General features: G+C 43.7%; 1 protein-coding gene across 4 annotated transcripts; it reads left to right on the top strand.

The window, feature by feature from the left end:
- Positions 1-887: 887 nt before the first annotated feature.
- Positions 888-16020, top strand: LOC309666121 (GTPase IMAP family member 5-like). 4 transcript variants are annotated; one of them, XM_082473208.1, is made up of 3 exons: positions 8967-9142; positions 12761-12809; positions 13768-16018. In XM_082473208.1, exons 2-3 carry the CDS (start codon positions 12767-12769, stop codon positions 14646-14648), a joined length of 924 nt encoding a protein of 307 aa, XP_082329334.1. In that variant the 5' UTR covers positions 8967-9142; positions 12761-12766; the 3' UTR covers positions 14649-16018. The 4 variants fall into 4 exon arrangements, with proteins under 4 accessions (XP_082329332.1, XP_082329333.1, XP_082329334.1 ...); XM_082473209.1 differs by lacking the exon at positions 8967-9142 and adding an exon at positions 9230-9736; XM_082473206.1 differs by adding an exon at positions 888-917 and having other exon boundaries at positions 8470-16020.
- Positions 16021-17433: the final 1413 nt, after the last annotated feature.

Genomic DNA, 17433 nt, shown 5'->3' with positions numbered 1-17433 from the left:
TTTCTTATGTCAATACCAGACTGATTTCATTACACCAGGCATTTTTCATCCCAAGAAAATACGTAATACTTAAGAAAGTGTTATTTAATTCTACCTACAAAAAGTTGGGATTTCAATTGGAATTAAATTACATATATATCAATTTTGGAAGAATGTATATTTCAATTGGAATTAAATTGGATTTAATTGGAATTTCAATTGGAATTAAATTACATATATATCAATTCAATTTCAATTGGAATTAAATTACATATATATCAATTTTGGAAGAATGTGTATTTTTATACTAGTATTTTCATACAAGAACATAGTGCTGCTGAAACTGGGCCTCTGTGCAACGGCACCGAATTGAACCTCGGAGACAGAGTTCCGGGTGAAGTAGAAAAGAACAGCTTTATTGCAGGGCACCAAGAAAGGAGTTCAGCGCAGCTTGTGCTTAAAACGCCAGAACTCCCCGAAGGCTTTCAGGGAAAGGTTTATAAAGACAGGGTGAGGAAGGGTGTTTGTGGGGTGTGTGATCAGCTCGTGGACCTTCTTCTGATTGGTTGGTGGTGAGGTAATCGAGAGTCAGCATCATCGACCTTCTGGTTCCAACCGGTCTGGGGTCTACGTGCTTGTGCGCAGCATGTAGTTAACTTCTTCCGCCTGGTAGGGGTTTCAGTATCTGCAAAACAACTCAAAGGACATGGATCAGAATATTATCTATAGCCCTTGAGGAAGAACTAAAGGTCCTTGACTTTGTTTAATGGCTAAAATGCTATTATTTTGTCTTGCTTGACTGTTTTCCTTTCTGCATTTTCTCACTTTACTGATTAAATTTATCCTTTAACTAAAGTTTTTTTTACAGACAAAAGGTGGAGGACATCAGCGGGGATTTATTCTGGGAAGGCCTCATAGGGTCCTGCTCAGTTACAACAGTAAGTTTCTCTACTAGTTCACATCTTGTTTCATTGCTCTTTTTTTTTTTAATAAACCTTTTATTTATTTATTTATTTATTTATTTATTTATTTATGGCTGTGTTGGGTCTTCGTTTCTGTGCGAGGGCTTTCTCTAGTTGCGGCAAGCGGGGGCCACTCTTCATCGCGGTGCGCGGGCCTCTCACGATCGTGGCCTCTCTTGTTGCGGAGCACAGGCTCCAGACGCGCAGGCTCAGTAATTGTGGCTCACGGGCCCAGTTGCTCCGCGGCATGTGGGATCTTCCCAGACCAGGGCTCGAACCCGTGTGCCCTGCATTGGCAGGTGGACTCTCAACAACTGCGCCACCAGGGAAGCCCTCATTGCTCTTTGAAGTTCTCCACTCAACTCTCATGAGTTTCTTCTTGATCACATGGCCTCCCTCTCAGCAAGGTATCATCACTCCCCTATCCTTCGTGAAAATCATTCTCTTGCCTTTCCTTATAGTTTTACTGCCTATGTCCGTTGCTCTAAATAATACATATATTTTAGTTTTGCCCATTATTAAGCTTGACAAAAATGGAATCAGACTCTGTGTTCTCCCGGGACTTTCTTCTTTTGTTCAACATAGTGTTTGTGAGATTTATCCATGCTGGTGCCGGTAGCTGTATTTTGTTCATTTTTATGGCTGTGTATTACTCCATTGTGTGGGTATTCTACAGTTTGCTTATTCAATCTACTCTTGATGGATATTTGGGTTGTTTCTAGCTTTTTACTGTTATGAGCTTTCTTATAAAAATATCCTCATGTATTCATCCATGTAAGAGTTTCTCTAGAGCAATTGTCTTCAAACATTTTTGCTTGTGTATTCACCAAAAAACTTTTTTGAATCTAGGTGTTCCCTTGAGCATTTTAAACTGAACTTAAATTTTTTTTCATCATGAATGTTTGCAAAGAATGCAATTTCTAACACATTGTAGATATTAACATTTTAAAATAAAACTGCTACTTTTTAAAAATTTTTTAAAAATTTATTTATTTAATTTATATATTTTTGGCTGCATTGGGTCTTTGTTGCTGTGCGTTGGCTTTCTCTAGTTGCGGCAAACAGGGGCTACTCTTCGTTGCGGTGCACGGGCTTCTCATTGCAGTGGCTTCACTTGCTGCAGAGCCCCAGCTATAGGCGCGTGGGCTTTAGTAGTTGTTGCACGCGGGCTCAGTAGTTGTGGCTCGCCGGCTCTAGAGCACAGGCTCAGTAGTTGTGGCGCAGGGGCTTAGTTGCTCTGCTGCATGTGGGATCTCCCTGGACCAGGGATCGAACTTGTGTCCTCTGCATTGGCAGGCGGATTCTTAACCACTGCACCACCAGGGAAGCCCCAAAACTGCTACTTCTTTAAAAAAATAACATAAATAACATAGAAGTTGGATACCAACCATAAAGTATTTAAAAAATACATGAACAAGCTCTTTTATAATAGAAATTTTATACTTGTTCCTTTTTCTCCTTGACTGTCCATTTAAATCCTCCACAGACTTGTATCTTATTATAATGGATTTTTATGCTGGAAAAATCTCGATCATCCTAGCATACATTTCTGCCACAAAAATATATATGAAAATTGAAAAAAGTTCTGTGACTGTAAAACTTTAAGTAAAACATCTCTTCTGTATTTAAGTATAATTAGTACACAATTGATCAAAACAACACAAACATATCACAACATTTGTAAAATAATAACTTAATAAATTTTTTTACTTTGGAAGTGCATCTCTCAGAATCAGTGAGATTTTTTCCCATTTATTTTATGTATGCATGCATGACTATTATTCTCTGCTAGAATGAGACAATGTTCAGATCAATTCAGCTCCTATTTTTTGTTTTAATCAGTGCAGGCAAGAGAAACCTTGTTCACATAAATAAATAATAAGAATAAAACCAATTTTTTTAATGGCAAGTCCGCTCAATTCTCTGAACCCCTTCCAAGACAAATGCCCCCAAACCACATAGTGATCTCTCATTAATTTCAAATTGTGTATTAATGGATATATCTGCCTTCTTTTTTGTTGAAAACAAAATAGTGTAAACTTCTTGGCTTGCAAAAGGAGTTATTAGCCAGTCATTTGAGACATTAGATTTTGCAACATCTGGGTAGTATACCAAAAAGGCTTTACCAAGACCTATCAAATGACTATATTATATCTCTTATTCTTTTACTGAGAGGCTGAAAGTTATCTGTTTAATCTGATATATCTAAAACATTTGGAAAAAAATTGAAAAATTGTAAACTTTGATAAACCTTTGTCAATATATATATTTTTTATCTTCCGGTTTTATTGAGATATAATTGACATACAGCACTGCATAAGTTTTAGGTGTAGAGCATAATGATTTTATTTACATACATCATGAAATGATTACCACAGTAAGTTTAGTGACTATCCATTATCTCATGTAGATACAAAATTAAAGAAATAGAAAAAAATATTTTTTCTTGTGCTGAGAACTCTTAGGGTTTGCTCTCTTACAACTTTCATGTATAACATCCAGCAGTGTTCATTATATTTATCATGTTGTACATGACATCCCTAGTACTTATTTATCTTATAACTGGAAGTTTGTACCTTTTAACAGCCTTCATCCAATTTCCCCTTTCCCACCCGCTGTATCTGGTAACCACAAATCTGATCTCTTTTTCTATGAGTTTTTTTGTTTGTTTTTGAAGTATAATTGACCTACTACACTATGTTAGTTCTTGTTGTACAACATAGTGATTCAATTATTTTGATACATTTCAAAATGATCACCATTATAAGTCTAGTTATTACTCACATCTTCTTTATCCATTCATCTATTGATAGGCACTTAGATTGCTTCCATATCTTGGCTATCGTAAATAATGCTGCAATGAACATAGGAGTTCATATATCTTTTCTAATTAGTGCTTTTGTTTTCTTCAGATAAATACTTAGGAGTAGAATTGCTGGATCATATGGTAGTTCTATTTTTAATTTTTTGAGGCATCTCCATACTGTGTTCCATAGCAGCTGCACCAATTTACATTCCCACCAACAGTCATGAGGGTTTCCTTTTCTCCACATCCTGGCCAACACTTGATATTTATTGTCTTTTTGATAATAGCCATTCTGATAGGTGAGAGGTGATATCTCATTGTGGTTTTGATTTGCATTTCCCTGATGATTAGTGATGCTGAGCAGCTTTTCATGTGCCTATTGGCCCTCTGTATGTCTTCTTTGCAAAAATGTCTATTCAGATCATCTGCCCATTTTTTAATCAAATTATTTTTTTGATGTTAGTTGTTTGAGTTCCTTGTATATCTTGGATATTAACCCCCTTTTGGATATATTATTTGCAAATATCTTCTCCCATTCAGTAGGCAGCCTTTTCATTTTACTTTTTATTTTCCTTTGCTGTGCAAAGCTTTTTAGTTTGATGTAGTCCCATTTGTTTATTTTTGCTTTTGTTTCCCTTGCCTGAGGAGACAGATCCAAAAAAATATTACTAAGACGGATGTCAAAGAGCTTACTGCTTATGTTTTCTTCTAGAAGTTTTATGATTTCAGGTCTTAGATTTAAGTCTTTAATCCATTTTGAATTTATTTTTGTATATGGTGTGAGAAACTAGTCCAGTTTGATTCTTTTGCATGTAGCTGTCCAGTTTTCCCAACACCATTTATTGAAGAAGCTGGCTTTTCCCTATTGGATATTCTTGTCTCCTTTGTGCAGATTAATCGCCCATATAAGTGTGGGTTCATTTTGGGGCTCTCTATTCTGTTTAGGCTATCTTTTTCTTCTTGAGTGAGTTTTGGTAGTTTGTGTCTTTCCAGGAATTGAAAGACTATTTCACCTAAAGCGTCAAATGGATGGGCATAGAGTTGTTCACAGGGTTTTCTTAATGGCTATTTAATATGTGTAGGATCAGTAGTAATGTCCCCTCTTTTACTGGTGATATTAGTAGTTTGTGTCTTCTCCCTTTTTCCCTTGGAAAATATATTTTTTAAAGTTTTTACATAATTTTTTTTTTTTTTTTGGCTGCACTACATGGCATGTGGGATCTTGGTTCCCTGAACCAGGGATGGACCTGTGCCCCCTGCATTGGAAGCGTGGGTCTTAACCACTGGACCACCAGGGAAGTCCAGGAAAATATTTTTTAGATGTTTATTAATTGGTCTTTTCAAAGAATCAGCTTTTGGATTCATTTTGTTTTTTCTATTTTTAATTCCATGATTTCTACTCTCATCTTTATCATTTTTCAATCTTCTTGCTTGCTTTTGGGTTTGTTTTGCTCTTCTTTTTCTAGTTTCTTAAGGTTGATGAAAAAACAGATTTTTTGAGAACTTTCTTCTTTTCTGATATAAGCATTTAATTCTTGCTTATATACAAGCAAGAATTAAATGAATGCTGTGTTCCCCCCAACTCATATGTTGCATTAGTGTGGTACATTTGTTGCAGTTGATGAGCCAATATTGATACATTATTATTTAATTCAAGACCACAGTTTACATGAGGGTTCCCTCTTGGTGTTGTCTAGCCTATGGATGTTGACAAATGTATAGTGAAATGTATCCACCATTATAACATCAGACAGAATAGTTTCACTGCCTTAAAAATACTCTGTGCTCCACTTATTCATCCATCTCCCCAAACCCTGGAACCACTGATCTTTTACTGTCCCCACGGTTTTGCCTTTTCTAGAATGTCGGACTTGGAATCATACAGTATGTAGCCTTTTCAGATGGCATCTTTTACTTAGTAATATGCATTTAAGGTTCCTCCATGTCTTTTCATGGCTTCATAGCTCATTTCTTTTATTTTTATTTATTTATTTTTAATTTATTTATTTTTAATTTTTATTTTTGTCTGCACTGGGTCTTCGTTGCTGCACGCAGGCTTTCTCTGGTTGCAGCGAGCAGGGGCTACTCTTTGTTGTGGTGTGCAGGCTTCTCACTGTGGTGGCTTCTCTTGTTGCAGAGCACGGGCTCTAGGCACGTGGGCTTCAGTAGTTGTGGCACGCAGGCTCAGTAGCTGTGGCACGCGAGCTCTAGAGCGCAGGCTCAGTAGTTGTGGCTCACGGGCTTAGTTGCTCCACGGCATGTGGGATCTTCCCGGGACAGGGCTTGAACCCGTGTCCCCTGTATTGGCAGGTGGATTCTTAACCACTGCTCTACCAGGGAAACCCCTCATTTCTTTTCAATGTTGAATAATATTCTATTGACTGGATGTACCACAGTTTATTTATCCATTTGCCTACTGAAGGACATCTTGGTTGCTTGCAAATTTTGGAGATCATGAATAAAGCTATTATAAATATTCATGTGCAGATTTTTGTGTGGACCTAAATAATATATTTTTAAATAAAGGGATGAGAAAGGAGGACCTTCTAAGAATGATAGAAGCCATAAAGAAAATGTTTGTTAAAATTTCCAGACTGAGAAAAAAACTTACCATAGCTAACTTAAGAGATAAACAGCAGGGGGTAGTATCTGCAAGATATTTGACACCAATTGACAGTTCTCTTTTACTGAGCATATTGTCAATTTAAATTAGACACAAGTCTCAAACTTTTTTTGACTATTTTATTTTGTTTTATTTTATTACCTCCATGCCTATGGCAGAAGAAAGAAGTATCAGTGATCTCCTTTGGATCTGTCCAAGAAACCTTATGAGTATTTACACTTGTTAGGAATTACTAGATTTCAATTTATATCTCACAATAAGGAAACACATTATTTTTAAAATACATTTATTATTTATTTATTTTTTGGCTGTGTTGGGTCTTCATTGCTGTGCGCAGGCTTTCTCTAGTTGTGGTGAGAGGGGGCTACTCTTCGTTGCTGTGCGCAGGCTTCTCGTTGTGGTGGCTTCTCTTGTTGCGGAGCACAGGCTCTAGGGTGCACGGGCTTCAGTAGTTGTGGCGCATGGACTCAGCAGTTGTGGCTTGCGGGCTCTAGAGTGCAGGCTCAGTAGTTGTGGCGCACAGGCTTTGTTGCTCCACGGTATGTGGGATCTTCCTGGACCGGGGCTCAAACTGTCCCCTGCACTGGCAGGTGGATTCTTAACCACTGCGCCACCAGGGAAGTCCCAGGAAACACATTATTAAATAAGACAACCATAATTCTACAAGTTTTGAGAGACAAATGGTTATTTTCACAGGGCAGAGCTACAGTTTTCGAGGACTAGATATCTCACAGACTCTGTTGCAGGAATAATATTTGCTGTTTTTCTCTGTAGCTGTAGGGGCAAAGGAACAATTTCCCTCCTTTTTTATTGCTGGTATTTCTTTCACCAACCATTAGAAGCACTTATGGTTTGAAGAGCCATCACTAGAATTCCAAGAGCTAACACTGAAGGAAAAAGAGGAGCCCTGAATAGCCACAAAACTCTAAATAAAGAAAGGAAAGGGGCAGAAAAGGAGTGTTAACTGGTGTTATATAGAATAGGTAGTATTTTGCTTTCTTGAGTAATAAATAAAGGCCTTTCTTGAGTCAACAAGAAAAATACATATAATTTAACAGAAAAATTCAGCTAAGTATATGAAGAGGCTGTTTAGAGGAAAAGCCATACAATTGTCACCAGTAGAAGGCATCTCATCTCACCCTATGTAGTAGCTGAGGAAATGCCTGAAGACAGAACCAAGATGATTTTTTCAGTGATTAATTTGCATTTTCTCTAATGCACAGAAAGTAGCCGGTCAGGATCCATAGTCTCTATGGTGTGGGCTCGTGAGTATTAGCCTCAGTAGCTTAAGACAGGTAAAAGGACAGGTTTACCTCAACCGTGAAAAACTCACGAGGCAGGTGTGGATTTGATACCTCTGAGCAATGTCTTGTGTACCAAGTATTTACAAAATATGTGCTGAGATGACTGAATAAGTTGACTTCATGCATAAAAGTATTCATGATAAACCAGTTAAGAGTTGATAAATGTCTAGCACAAAGAGTTATTTTTGTCTTAGAGGAGTTGATCTTTTAACCTTCTTTCCCCTACCCGCCCCCCACCAACTAAAATGAGATATCGGAGGGATTTCTAGCTAGCAAAGAGAAAAAAATGTCTTCTGTATGTTAAAAGCATGCCTTTCTGTCCTCTGCAGCAGGAGGGCATGTATGCACCTCATTCAGTGTAATAGCTATTATTGTTTGAAAAGTTAAAATGACAGTATCAATATGGGAGAATATTTTGTAAGTCAGGCATGGTTTTCATTGCAAATGTGAAATGTGGGTGTTATCTGCATTATAAATGCCCTCCTCTCTAAGCAAAGAACCAAGAGTTACTTGTAGCTCAATGTCCTGATTATAGCTGTTTCTCCAACTTACAGTTCTGAACCCAAATGTGCAAGTAATGGTTCCAAGTAATGGGCCCCCAGCAGGGCCTTTGCACAGAAGCAGAGGAAGAACATTAATCAGGGCAGTGGGAGGCACCAGGGCACCCCTACCCCCTTAAGTGCCTGTCACTTTGCCTAAATCGCACTATGGGTGGGGTCGGACGTGGCCCTGGCTTCTGTGGAAATGCAAGTCCACCTAGGTGAAGAAACGTACCAAACTTTGTCTCCTCCTCAGGTCAAAGCATGGGTGACTTGAGAGCAGGGCATTTGACAGAGAAACAAGAAGGGGGGCCAGAGCCATAGAAGGTCTCAAGCAAGACGCCTGCCTTGAGTTCAGCCTTCACTGCCGTCTGGAATTACATATAAGAAGCTATCTTTATTCAGGAGAGGTAAATGGTGGGCGTGGGGAGATGCGAGTCGGTCCAGTGTGGGCCAGTGAAAGGCGGCAGATGCTTGGTTTGGGATGCAGCTGTGCCCCAGATGTTCATTGGCTTCCCCGGGTCTCCAGACTAACTCAGGTAGAGACCTTGTTCTGCACAAAAGCCTTACAGAGATGCGGTGGGGAGAAGGAAATGGAACTGTTATTAAAAAGAAAACAAAACCAAGCCAAACCAAAAAAGAAAACCTTCTTCCTCTGGCGTCTCCGAGGGCTTTTGAGTCACTCTCTGAGGATGGCTTGGTGAGGAAACTCACACATTGTCCTTTTCCTGCCCCAGGGGACGGGGTCTTTCTCTCTCTCTCTCTCTCTCTCTCTGGCAGATAGAATTGGTGGCCAGGGTTTTTCATCTGCCATTGCTCTTAGGTTCTTGTGAAGAGACTAGAAGCCAATGAGAGAGGTTGCCTGGGAGAGGAGGGAAGATTGCAGCAAGATTGTCTGAGAACTTTCAGAACTTTCCAGGACCTACCAGGTAACAGGTCTTGTTCATCTCTCTACCTCTCTCTTTCCCCTTCCCTCCCTCTCCTTCTTCTTCTCACTGCAGTTCTCCCAGTAGTAATCTGTGTCAATCTGCACACTTGATCTTTCTAAGCCTCAGTTTCATTATTCCTAAATTATTAGGGTCAGGAATTACATACCCTAAAGCCCCAAATAACTGCAAACAGAAAATATTACTAGTACTATATTTTTCAGAACCTAAAATTTTGAACAGAATGAGCTCAGAGAGTAGCCCTTTGGTGATACTAGCTTGCTTATTTCTCACATTTGTGCAAAAGTGTATTCACATATGCACCTAGTGGCTGCTGCACCCACATCTGGGTGCACCTATAGAGTTCTCTGCACGTTGCTGGGTGAGGGAGGATGGTCTGACCCTCCTCCCTGCAACCTGCTCCCAGAAGTCGTAGGATACCCTTTGAAGAACGGGCTGAAAACTTGCCTTGCGATTTTAATCTGACTTGATGTCTGTTGCTTGTTTCTGTTGCATACACCGCTCAACTTGAAGGCAAGTTTCTGTTTTCAAGAGGGAAAAAGATTTCAGGAACAGGACTCAAGGTGATCTGCTTGGGTAAAACATGTGCTTTATTTCTGAGAAAGAAATACAATTTATTGTTTTGAAAAATGATTTAACCTGCTCATTGACCAGAATGGAGTTATGAGGGCGTTATTCCTGGAGGATTACCCTGCCTGGCACCCTTTGACAGTGACAGTGTCTCACCATGGCATCTTGTTTATGATTCCTAATCAGCGTGTCACCTTCTCCAACCCTTTCTTGTGGGGCCAGTTGGGAGGAGATCCTGAATACTTTTGGCAAATGAGAGTAAGATAATCTGCCTGGGTTTTGGCCCATTTCAGGCCAGTTTCAGCCCATTTCACAATTTTGCCAAGGGTGCCTCTACCTTTCCTGTCCCCACGTGCTCCTTTCAGCCCTGCCCAGTGGAGATGTTGCAGGAAGTGGGGCTTCCCAAGGGTGGTAGAAGGAATCACCTTCTTTCCCTGTCTTTGGAAGGAGCTGTTCTCTAAACTGGTCCAACCGTCCTCCAAGTGTAGGGAGAGAAGTGTCTAGGAAGGCCAGGTATTTAGTAACATTTTAAATGAATGAATGGAAGGACGATGGCTCTACAATAAGGGAGCTAGGTTGATGGCCAGGAGGAAGCACGATGATGGTGATGTCGGGAGGGGACTAATGTGGCGACAAGGGCACAGGGATCTGCAGGGGACAGAGCGGGGGAGGGTGTGCAGCTGGGACCCGGTGGCAGCCTTCTGGCCAGAGGTGTGGCCGTTTGGACTAGAGAGGGGAAAAAAAATCCTCAAAAAATAATTGAGAAAGATGGTTCTTGAGAAGGAGCCCCTTTTTTCACTTCCCTTTCTGCTCAGACTAGACTCAGAGAGAGCAGCAATTTAAGCCTCTCATTCTTGTTCCAAGATGGCTGGCTACCAGTCGCTTGGCCATACACATCACGTGAGTAGCGCTGCTTGACCCGTTCCCGAGGGTCTGAGGGGCAGCCAGAGGGGAATATCCCTCGCAGCACACAGCGCAGGCGGCACATTCTGGTCCTGCCTGCACTCCCAATCGGCCGGGAGACACCGTGAAGGGGTTGCCATCTCTCTCGGATATCCCTTCAACCCACAGCCCTGGGTGCAGGTGGCTTCGCATCGTTGCTGTATTCCTCGTATATAAAAGACGTGGACAGTGTTACCTGATTTCTCTGAGTCCAGGCATATCAGCTCCAGCCCCACTCCAGCTCCCCTTTCTGCAGCTCTTTCAGCATCACCTTCTCTGCCCCTTAACATTCATCTAGACACTTACCTGGTACCAGCCTGGTGTCCTCAGATGCTTGGGAGCCCCTCCTTGCTGGTCCTCTCTGGAGACCACCATTCAAGATGATCCAAGGGCAGTACATGAGAAAAGTACAAGAGCACCTTGGTTTCAAGATCATCAGCACAGAAAATAAGCTGATATCTAAAAATCACCGGTGTCCCCATTTGCCACCCGCTATGCAATCACATCTTTAAAAAAAATCCTCCCTATAGACTTCGTGCTTGAAAAGATCCAGCCAAAGATGAGAATTATTTTCAGGTTTGCTCCTTCTCCAAATTTCAACAGAGAGAATTAGCTGGATCGATGTATCAGTTTTCTCCAGAAAAACAGAACCAATAGGATATATGTATGAAGAAATTTATTTGAAGGATTGGCTCACGCAATTATGGGGGCTGGTAGGTCCAAAACTTGTAGGGCAGCCTGGCAGGCTGGAAACTCAGACTTGAAGTCTTGAGGCAGAATTCTCTTTTGGCTTGAAAATACCATTAGAACGAATTGCAAGATATTACCGGGAAACTGTCTGATAGAAGCTGAGTTTTGACATTCAAATTAAAATAATTCCCAAGTTATTTATTTATTAAATTATTTTTCCTTCAAAGGTAATCACTGTGGCCAGTTTCAGAGGTGGAGAGGCTAGATAACATCCTATATGGTGTGATCCCAAGGAGCGTGGAGGAAATCTACTTATTCCAAAAAGTATTTTTTTTCAGTTCACCTGTCCTAGGTGCTGAAATTCCACAATTAGAGATTCATTCTTTAGCATTAACTGCTTGAGCCTTAGAAAATACTCTAAAACTTTGCACACAGCGAGGTCCTGATGCAGTTTTGGGAAGGGTCATGAAGTTCTTTCCCAATAGTGAAGCTTGAGTAGTCATCCTTGGGTGGGGCTGAGTGGCCCCACTCACTGAGCACAGGAAGTAGGAAGTAGGAAGAAAGACAAAGATCAAGAAAAAGGCATATGGGGGACAATGAAAGAAGGGGAGTGGACTGGAGAGAGATGCCCCTGAGGTAGCTACTGGTTGAAGACTATTTGAGCTGAGAATATGGAAGCATAGATCTTTGGTAACATAACAGCTGGTCTGAGCCTAACAAATCAGGCCTTCCCTCCGTTTACCGGATGTACGCTCCACCCCACTGCCCACCTGGGGTCATGACAATCTCCTACTCCTGGCGTGACCAACTCGTCCTGGTTTGCCTGGGACTCTCCCAGTTTCAACACTGAAGTTCCTTTGATCAGGGGATCTTCTCAGTCCTGGGCAAACTGGGATGATTCGTGACCCTCTCTACCACCATCACCATGGAAACTTAGGGAAGAACGTCTTTTGTGAGTTTACCCAAGGCAAAACTTTGCCAGGCAATCTTGAGTTTGGGTGCCAGGACTGAGACCCTGAAGACAGAGAGCCAGGAAGCCAGGAAATGACCAACTTCCTTATTTGGTCTTCTGGGTGGACAGCACTTTTTCAGTGCATCCTGTTAGTAGCTAAATACAGGTGGTGGGAAACCACGTGCGGTGCTCTTGTGTTGCGACTGTCTATATACTCTTTGTGAGGAAGCTCAGTCTAGTGCCGAGAATGGCTGAGGGTCAGCAGCCCTGGGTTTTAGTCTCGGCTCATCCATTAAATTATGTGTGACCTTCAGTAGTTGTTTTTTTCTCCCTTCAATCTCCTCATCTATAAAATGTGGTGTTTTGTGTCAGATGTTGCATCCAGTATGCAACAGTATACTCCAGTATACTCCAGTATGAACAATCTCTGCCTGTTTTCCATCTAGAACAAAATGGAGGGGCTTCAGAAGGGTGGAGAAGACACCTGCATCAAAGGTAAGATCTGGTGGAGCCCTGCACAACACCTGGGGACCATGAACTCAGCATTGGGTCAGCAAACTTCCCACCTGTAGTGAAAGGTACAAGACTAGAGTCACCTCAACACAAAGAAAATGCATATCCCCCAAGAAATAGAACTTATTAGGCTATTTGCTGTCATGCTCTCCTTAGTGAGGGTAAGTTTTTTCAGATAAAACCCTGCCATCTTGTAAAACAGAGGCCAGGCAGGGATGGGAGGAGTTGAAAGTATGCGACTAACAATTAATTTAGTGGTCATAGGAAGCTCTGAGCATCCGAAAGCCTTCAGGGTGGGAACTGAATAGGGAGAATGTTCTGGAAAGTGTGGAAAAATTCAGCATCCCAAAAGGAGGGATCCTAAAGACTTTGGCCAGCTGGGATGATTTATTCCACCAGCTCTGCATGACTTCCCTTTATTCTCTAGTAAGAATATTTACTCTGAGTCCAGCCCTGTGGTGGGAAAAGAGAGTGTGATAGCCTTATTGATCCAGGGATGCTATTTCTTCTAGGTCTTTTCCTTTTTATCTTTTGTTCTCTTCCTCTTAAAAAGGCATTTATTACTCTTCTTGTCAGTTCAGGCTGCTAAAACAAACACCACAGACTGGGTGGTAATCAACAAATATTTATTTCTCACTGATCTGGAGGCTGGGAGGCCCAAGATCAAGGTGTGGTAGATCTGGTGTCTGGGGAGAACCCACTTCCTGGTTGCTGTGTCCTCATCTGGTGGAAAGAGAGTTCTAGTCTCTTTCTTTTCTTAGAAGGATGCTAATTCCATCATGGAGTTCCATCCTCACGCCCTCATCTAGACGTCATCACTTCCCAAAGACCCAACTTCCAGATGCCATCACATTGACGATTAGGGTTTCAGCATATGATTTTGGGGGGGACACATTCAGTCCATGGCAATGGCACATTAACTTTTTGTGTGCTCTGACAGGTGGAGGAGAAGAGAGCTTAAATCCAGGATCATTTTGGTTGAGGATCATCCTGGCGGGCAAAACAGGCGGCGGGAAAAGCGCCACCGGGAACAGCATCCTCGGCCAGCCAGCGTTTGAGTCCAGGCTGGGGGCGCAGTCGGTGACCAGGAAGTGTCAGGCGGCCACGGGCACGTGGAACGGGAGGAGCATCCTGGTGGTGGACACGCCCCCCATCTTTGAGGCGAGGGCCCAGGACCAGGAGGCGTACGAGAACATCGGGGACTGCTACCTGCTCTCGGCCCCAGGGCCTCACGTGCTGCTGCTGGTGACCCAGCTGGGCCGCTTCACAGAGCAGGACGTGGTGGCCGTGACCAGGGTGAAGGAGGTCTTCGGGGCGAGAGCCCTGAGACACATGGTCATCCTGTTCACCCACAAGGAGGACCTAGCGGACGGATCCTTGCATGACTACGTAGCCAACACAGACAACCTGAGGCTGAGGGGCCTGGTCCGGGAGTGCGGGCAGAGGTACTGCGCCTTCAACAACCGGGCGTCCGGCGACGAGCGGGGGGAGCAGCTGGCCGGGCTGATGGCCGTGGTCGAGGGGCTGGAGAGGGAGCACCAGGGCGCCTACCTCAGCAACGACCTCTTCTTTGATGCACAGCGGCTCCAGCAGGGCGGGGGCGACCCCCACGGAGAAGGTCACGTGCGCTACCTGGCCAAGGTGCGGTCGCATGTTGCAAAGCAAAAGCAAGACCTGCAAGAGGCCCAGAGAAACCGTGCCTTCAAGGCGCTCCTCCGAGTCAAAAACTGGATCGTTGTGCATGATGAGCTTTGTGTTTGTCTTGTTTGGTGCAGCTTACTTTTTCTTCTTATTCTGCTGATCATCTGGTATCATCTTTAATTCTCTGTCTCATCTGTTTGTCAGAGCCTTTTCTAAAGTATCACCTCAAGGATTCATTGTTCATTTCAGAAATAAATTCTCTTGGTCTGCAGAGGTCATTGTTTGTCATCTCTGCAGCTCCCATCTTCCTTGTAGATTTCTGGCTTGGTTCATGCCTCCACCACCCCTTCGGTGAAGCTATGTGCCTCAGAAGAAGATGACAATGGCTCAGTTCGAGGGATGCCTGGCTGGTCTATATACAATCTCATTTTCTTTGTAGTGGGCAGCTCAGGCATAGGCCTGAGACCCAATTCAGGCCAATGGGAAGTGAGAAAAAGTCTGTAGAGGTGGGGCCAGAAGGTTTCTCCTTGCCCAGGAGGGACCCCCATAGAGAGTCGGTCTCTTCCTCCTCTGAGCATTGTTGGATCTGAGTGTAATGCTTGGAATGACAGCAGCCATGTGGCTACCGACCTGAGGTTGAAGCCAAGCAGAATGATGGAATCAACCCGAGCCACTGACTCAACCAGCCCTGAAGCTTGCACTGCCTCTGGATTTCCAGTATGTCAGCCAATAAATTCCCTTATTGCTTAAGCTATTGGAGTTTGGGGTCTCCTTTACCTGCATTTGAAAACATTTGAACTAATGAAGAGTTCTCCATATCCTTTAAAAAAAAATCCTTAAATCTATCAGAACTTCCCTGTTTTCATGCTTCCTGTGAGTAAGTGAATCGAGACTAAATAAATGAATTTCTCTTTTCTTGTTCCTAGTATCAGGAAGGACCTCCCTCTACAGCTAAATTTCCTGCTTAGAGTAGACATTCACTGAATCCTGAAGAAAGTGAAAAATCCCTAGAGTTGTATTATTTTGGAAATGACAAAAGGAGGGGGCAGAGTAAATGGTACAATCCCTAGGTGGGTCTTTTCCATGCTTCCTTTATCCTTTGAGGGAGAAACAGAGCTCATATCTGAACACTTTCCAGGGAATTACTTTGGCAAACATTCATGTGTGAGTAAAGGTTGAGCAAAACCCTTTCTCCTTCTCTGCTGTAAAATATCCTTGGGTTAACCCTCCGGCTTTATTCCTCTTGGCAATCAACAAAGGTGGAATGTCGTCTGGATTACTGGGCATTGCTGCTCCTGGGGAAAGAGATGACTTCTTGGTGCGGCGAGGCCTGGGAATGGACCATCTACACACCTGGAGGGAGACCATCCTCCTGCAGCCCTGCTCCCTAATACTTTCTTGGGCCGAGTTTCTGCCTGGTAGGGATGCCCTCCCTGGAGGGAGGATGAGACCGCCCAGCCCAGAGGGCTTCAAGGAAGGCACATCCAGATCCAAAGTCTGCTTTCCTCTGCGTAGCCCACTCTCCCTTTGAAGGTCCGGGACAGTGCAGGGAGCCACTGTCACAGGGCGGCAAGACGGAAACCTGGGTCCCTCCCGACCTTGCTGCTAGTGCCCACACTGTGTCAATTCCACCCCATCGGTGTCGCCCCTCCGCGTTCTCTCCTCTCCTTCCCCACGCCTCGTGTTATGGCGCAGACTCTGATGACCAAGACGGAATTCTTTTCTTCTTAATGTTATCCTTTGTTCTCAGGTTTACACTTATTTAGTCCAATGGCCACATTGCTGCAGCATGATCTTCCTAAAACTCCTAACTTGCTTAAAAGCCTCGGGGAGGTAGCCCTTGAACCCTGGGGGTGCAGCCCAGGGCCCCGCCCAACCAGGTCCCTCCCTTTATCCCTCCTACCAGGATTCGCATTCCCCTCCTTGAGCGTGGGCTCCCTCCTCCTGAAGTGAGTCCAGGGAGGGAGGGGCCGGCACATTCCTAGAAGCCCAGCCCCACCCTGGCTAGGTTGCCTCTGCCCACCCCCCAACCCCGCCCCTGCCCCCGCTCCGAGCCCGCACCCTCCTTCTGGCTGACACATTTCTCTCATACCCATTTTTATATGCCTTCCTCCCCGTACCGCGCTGAGCATAAAGCCCGACACTCAGTGCTCACGCAAGTGTTGGTGGAGCGGGGCTGAATGATGTCAAGGAAGGGAGAGACCAGGTTAGGTCGGACCGTTTGGGAACACTGCATTGAGGAGGAGGTCCTTGGTCTGAGAACGCAAGAGTTCCGTGGGGTTTCAAGAGTTTGAGGAGCTCAGACATAGCACTCCTTGCACAAGATTGGAATCAGTTATGGGGTAGCGCTGCAGAGACCAACACGCACCTTAGTACCAGCGGAGGTTTGGAGAATGACGCTTGGGCATCCCAGTGAGTTCCTGAGATTCACTCTAGCATTCATCACTTGCCCATCCAGTCACAGGCTGCCTGGGACGACTGCGGGTCTCCCCTACAGGGTACGAAGCGGGGGTTGGGGGCGGCAGCTATCCCAAAGGAGAAGTTCGGAGGGGCCGCACAGGGCCCTCCTCATCGGGTTTCCTGTTTCCACTGACTTCGTGACTTCCACTCAGACTTCACCCCAATGTCTGCCCTCTTCTCTTTGCTACCATTGAAATGGGCAACGCCACCCTTTCCCCAGATTTCTACAGGTATCACACACGATTGTGCTGACTTTGGGGTTCAAGATGTTCCACTACATCGCAGCTCAACCCATGATGGAAAATTTCCTAAGACGGGGGTCAGCTAACCGCAGGCTGCAGACCTAATCCAGCCTGCCGCCCGTTTTGCATAACCTGTGAGCTAAAAAAGGGCTTCTACATTTTTTGAAGGGTGAAGAAATCTAAAGAAGAAAATGTTTCACATATGAAAAGTACATGAAATTCAAATTTCATAAAGTCGTATGGGAATGCAGCCTCGCCTGTCA

The sequence above is a fragment of the Balaenoptera physalus genome, assembly GCF_965194825.1.
Source record: "Balaenoptera physalus genome assembly, chromosome: 8".
NCBI lineage: Eukaryota > Metazoa > Chordata > Mammalia > Artiodactyla > Balaenopteridae > Balaenoptera > Balaenoptera physalus.
The sequence above is the reverse complement of the archived record's forward strand: the minus strand, read 5'-3'. Positions and strand labels throughout refer to the sequence as shown.

Coding starts and splice junctions, on each gene's coding strand:
- LOC309666121 (XM_082473206.1), top strand. CDS start 13,593: ATGCTAATTCCATCATGGAGTTCCATCCTCACGCCCTCATCTAGACGT.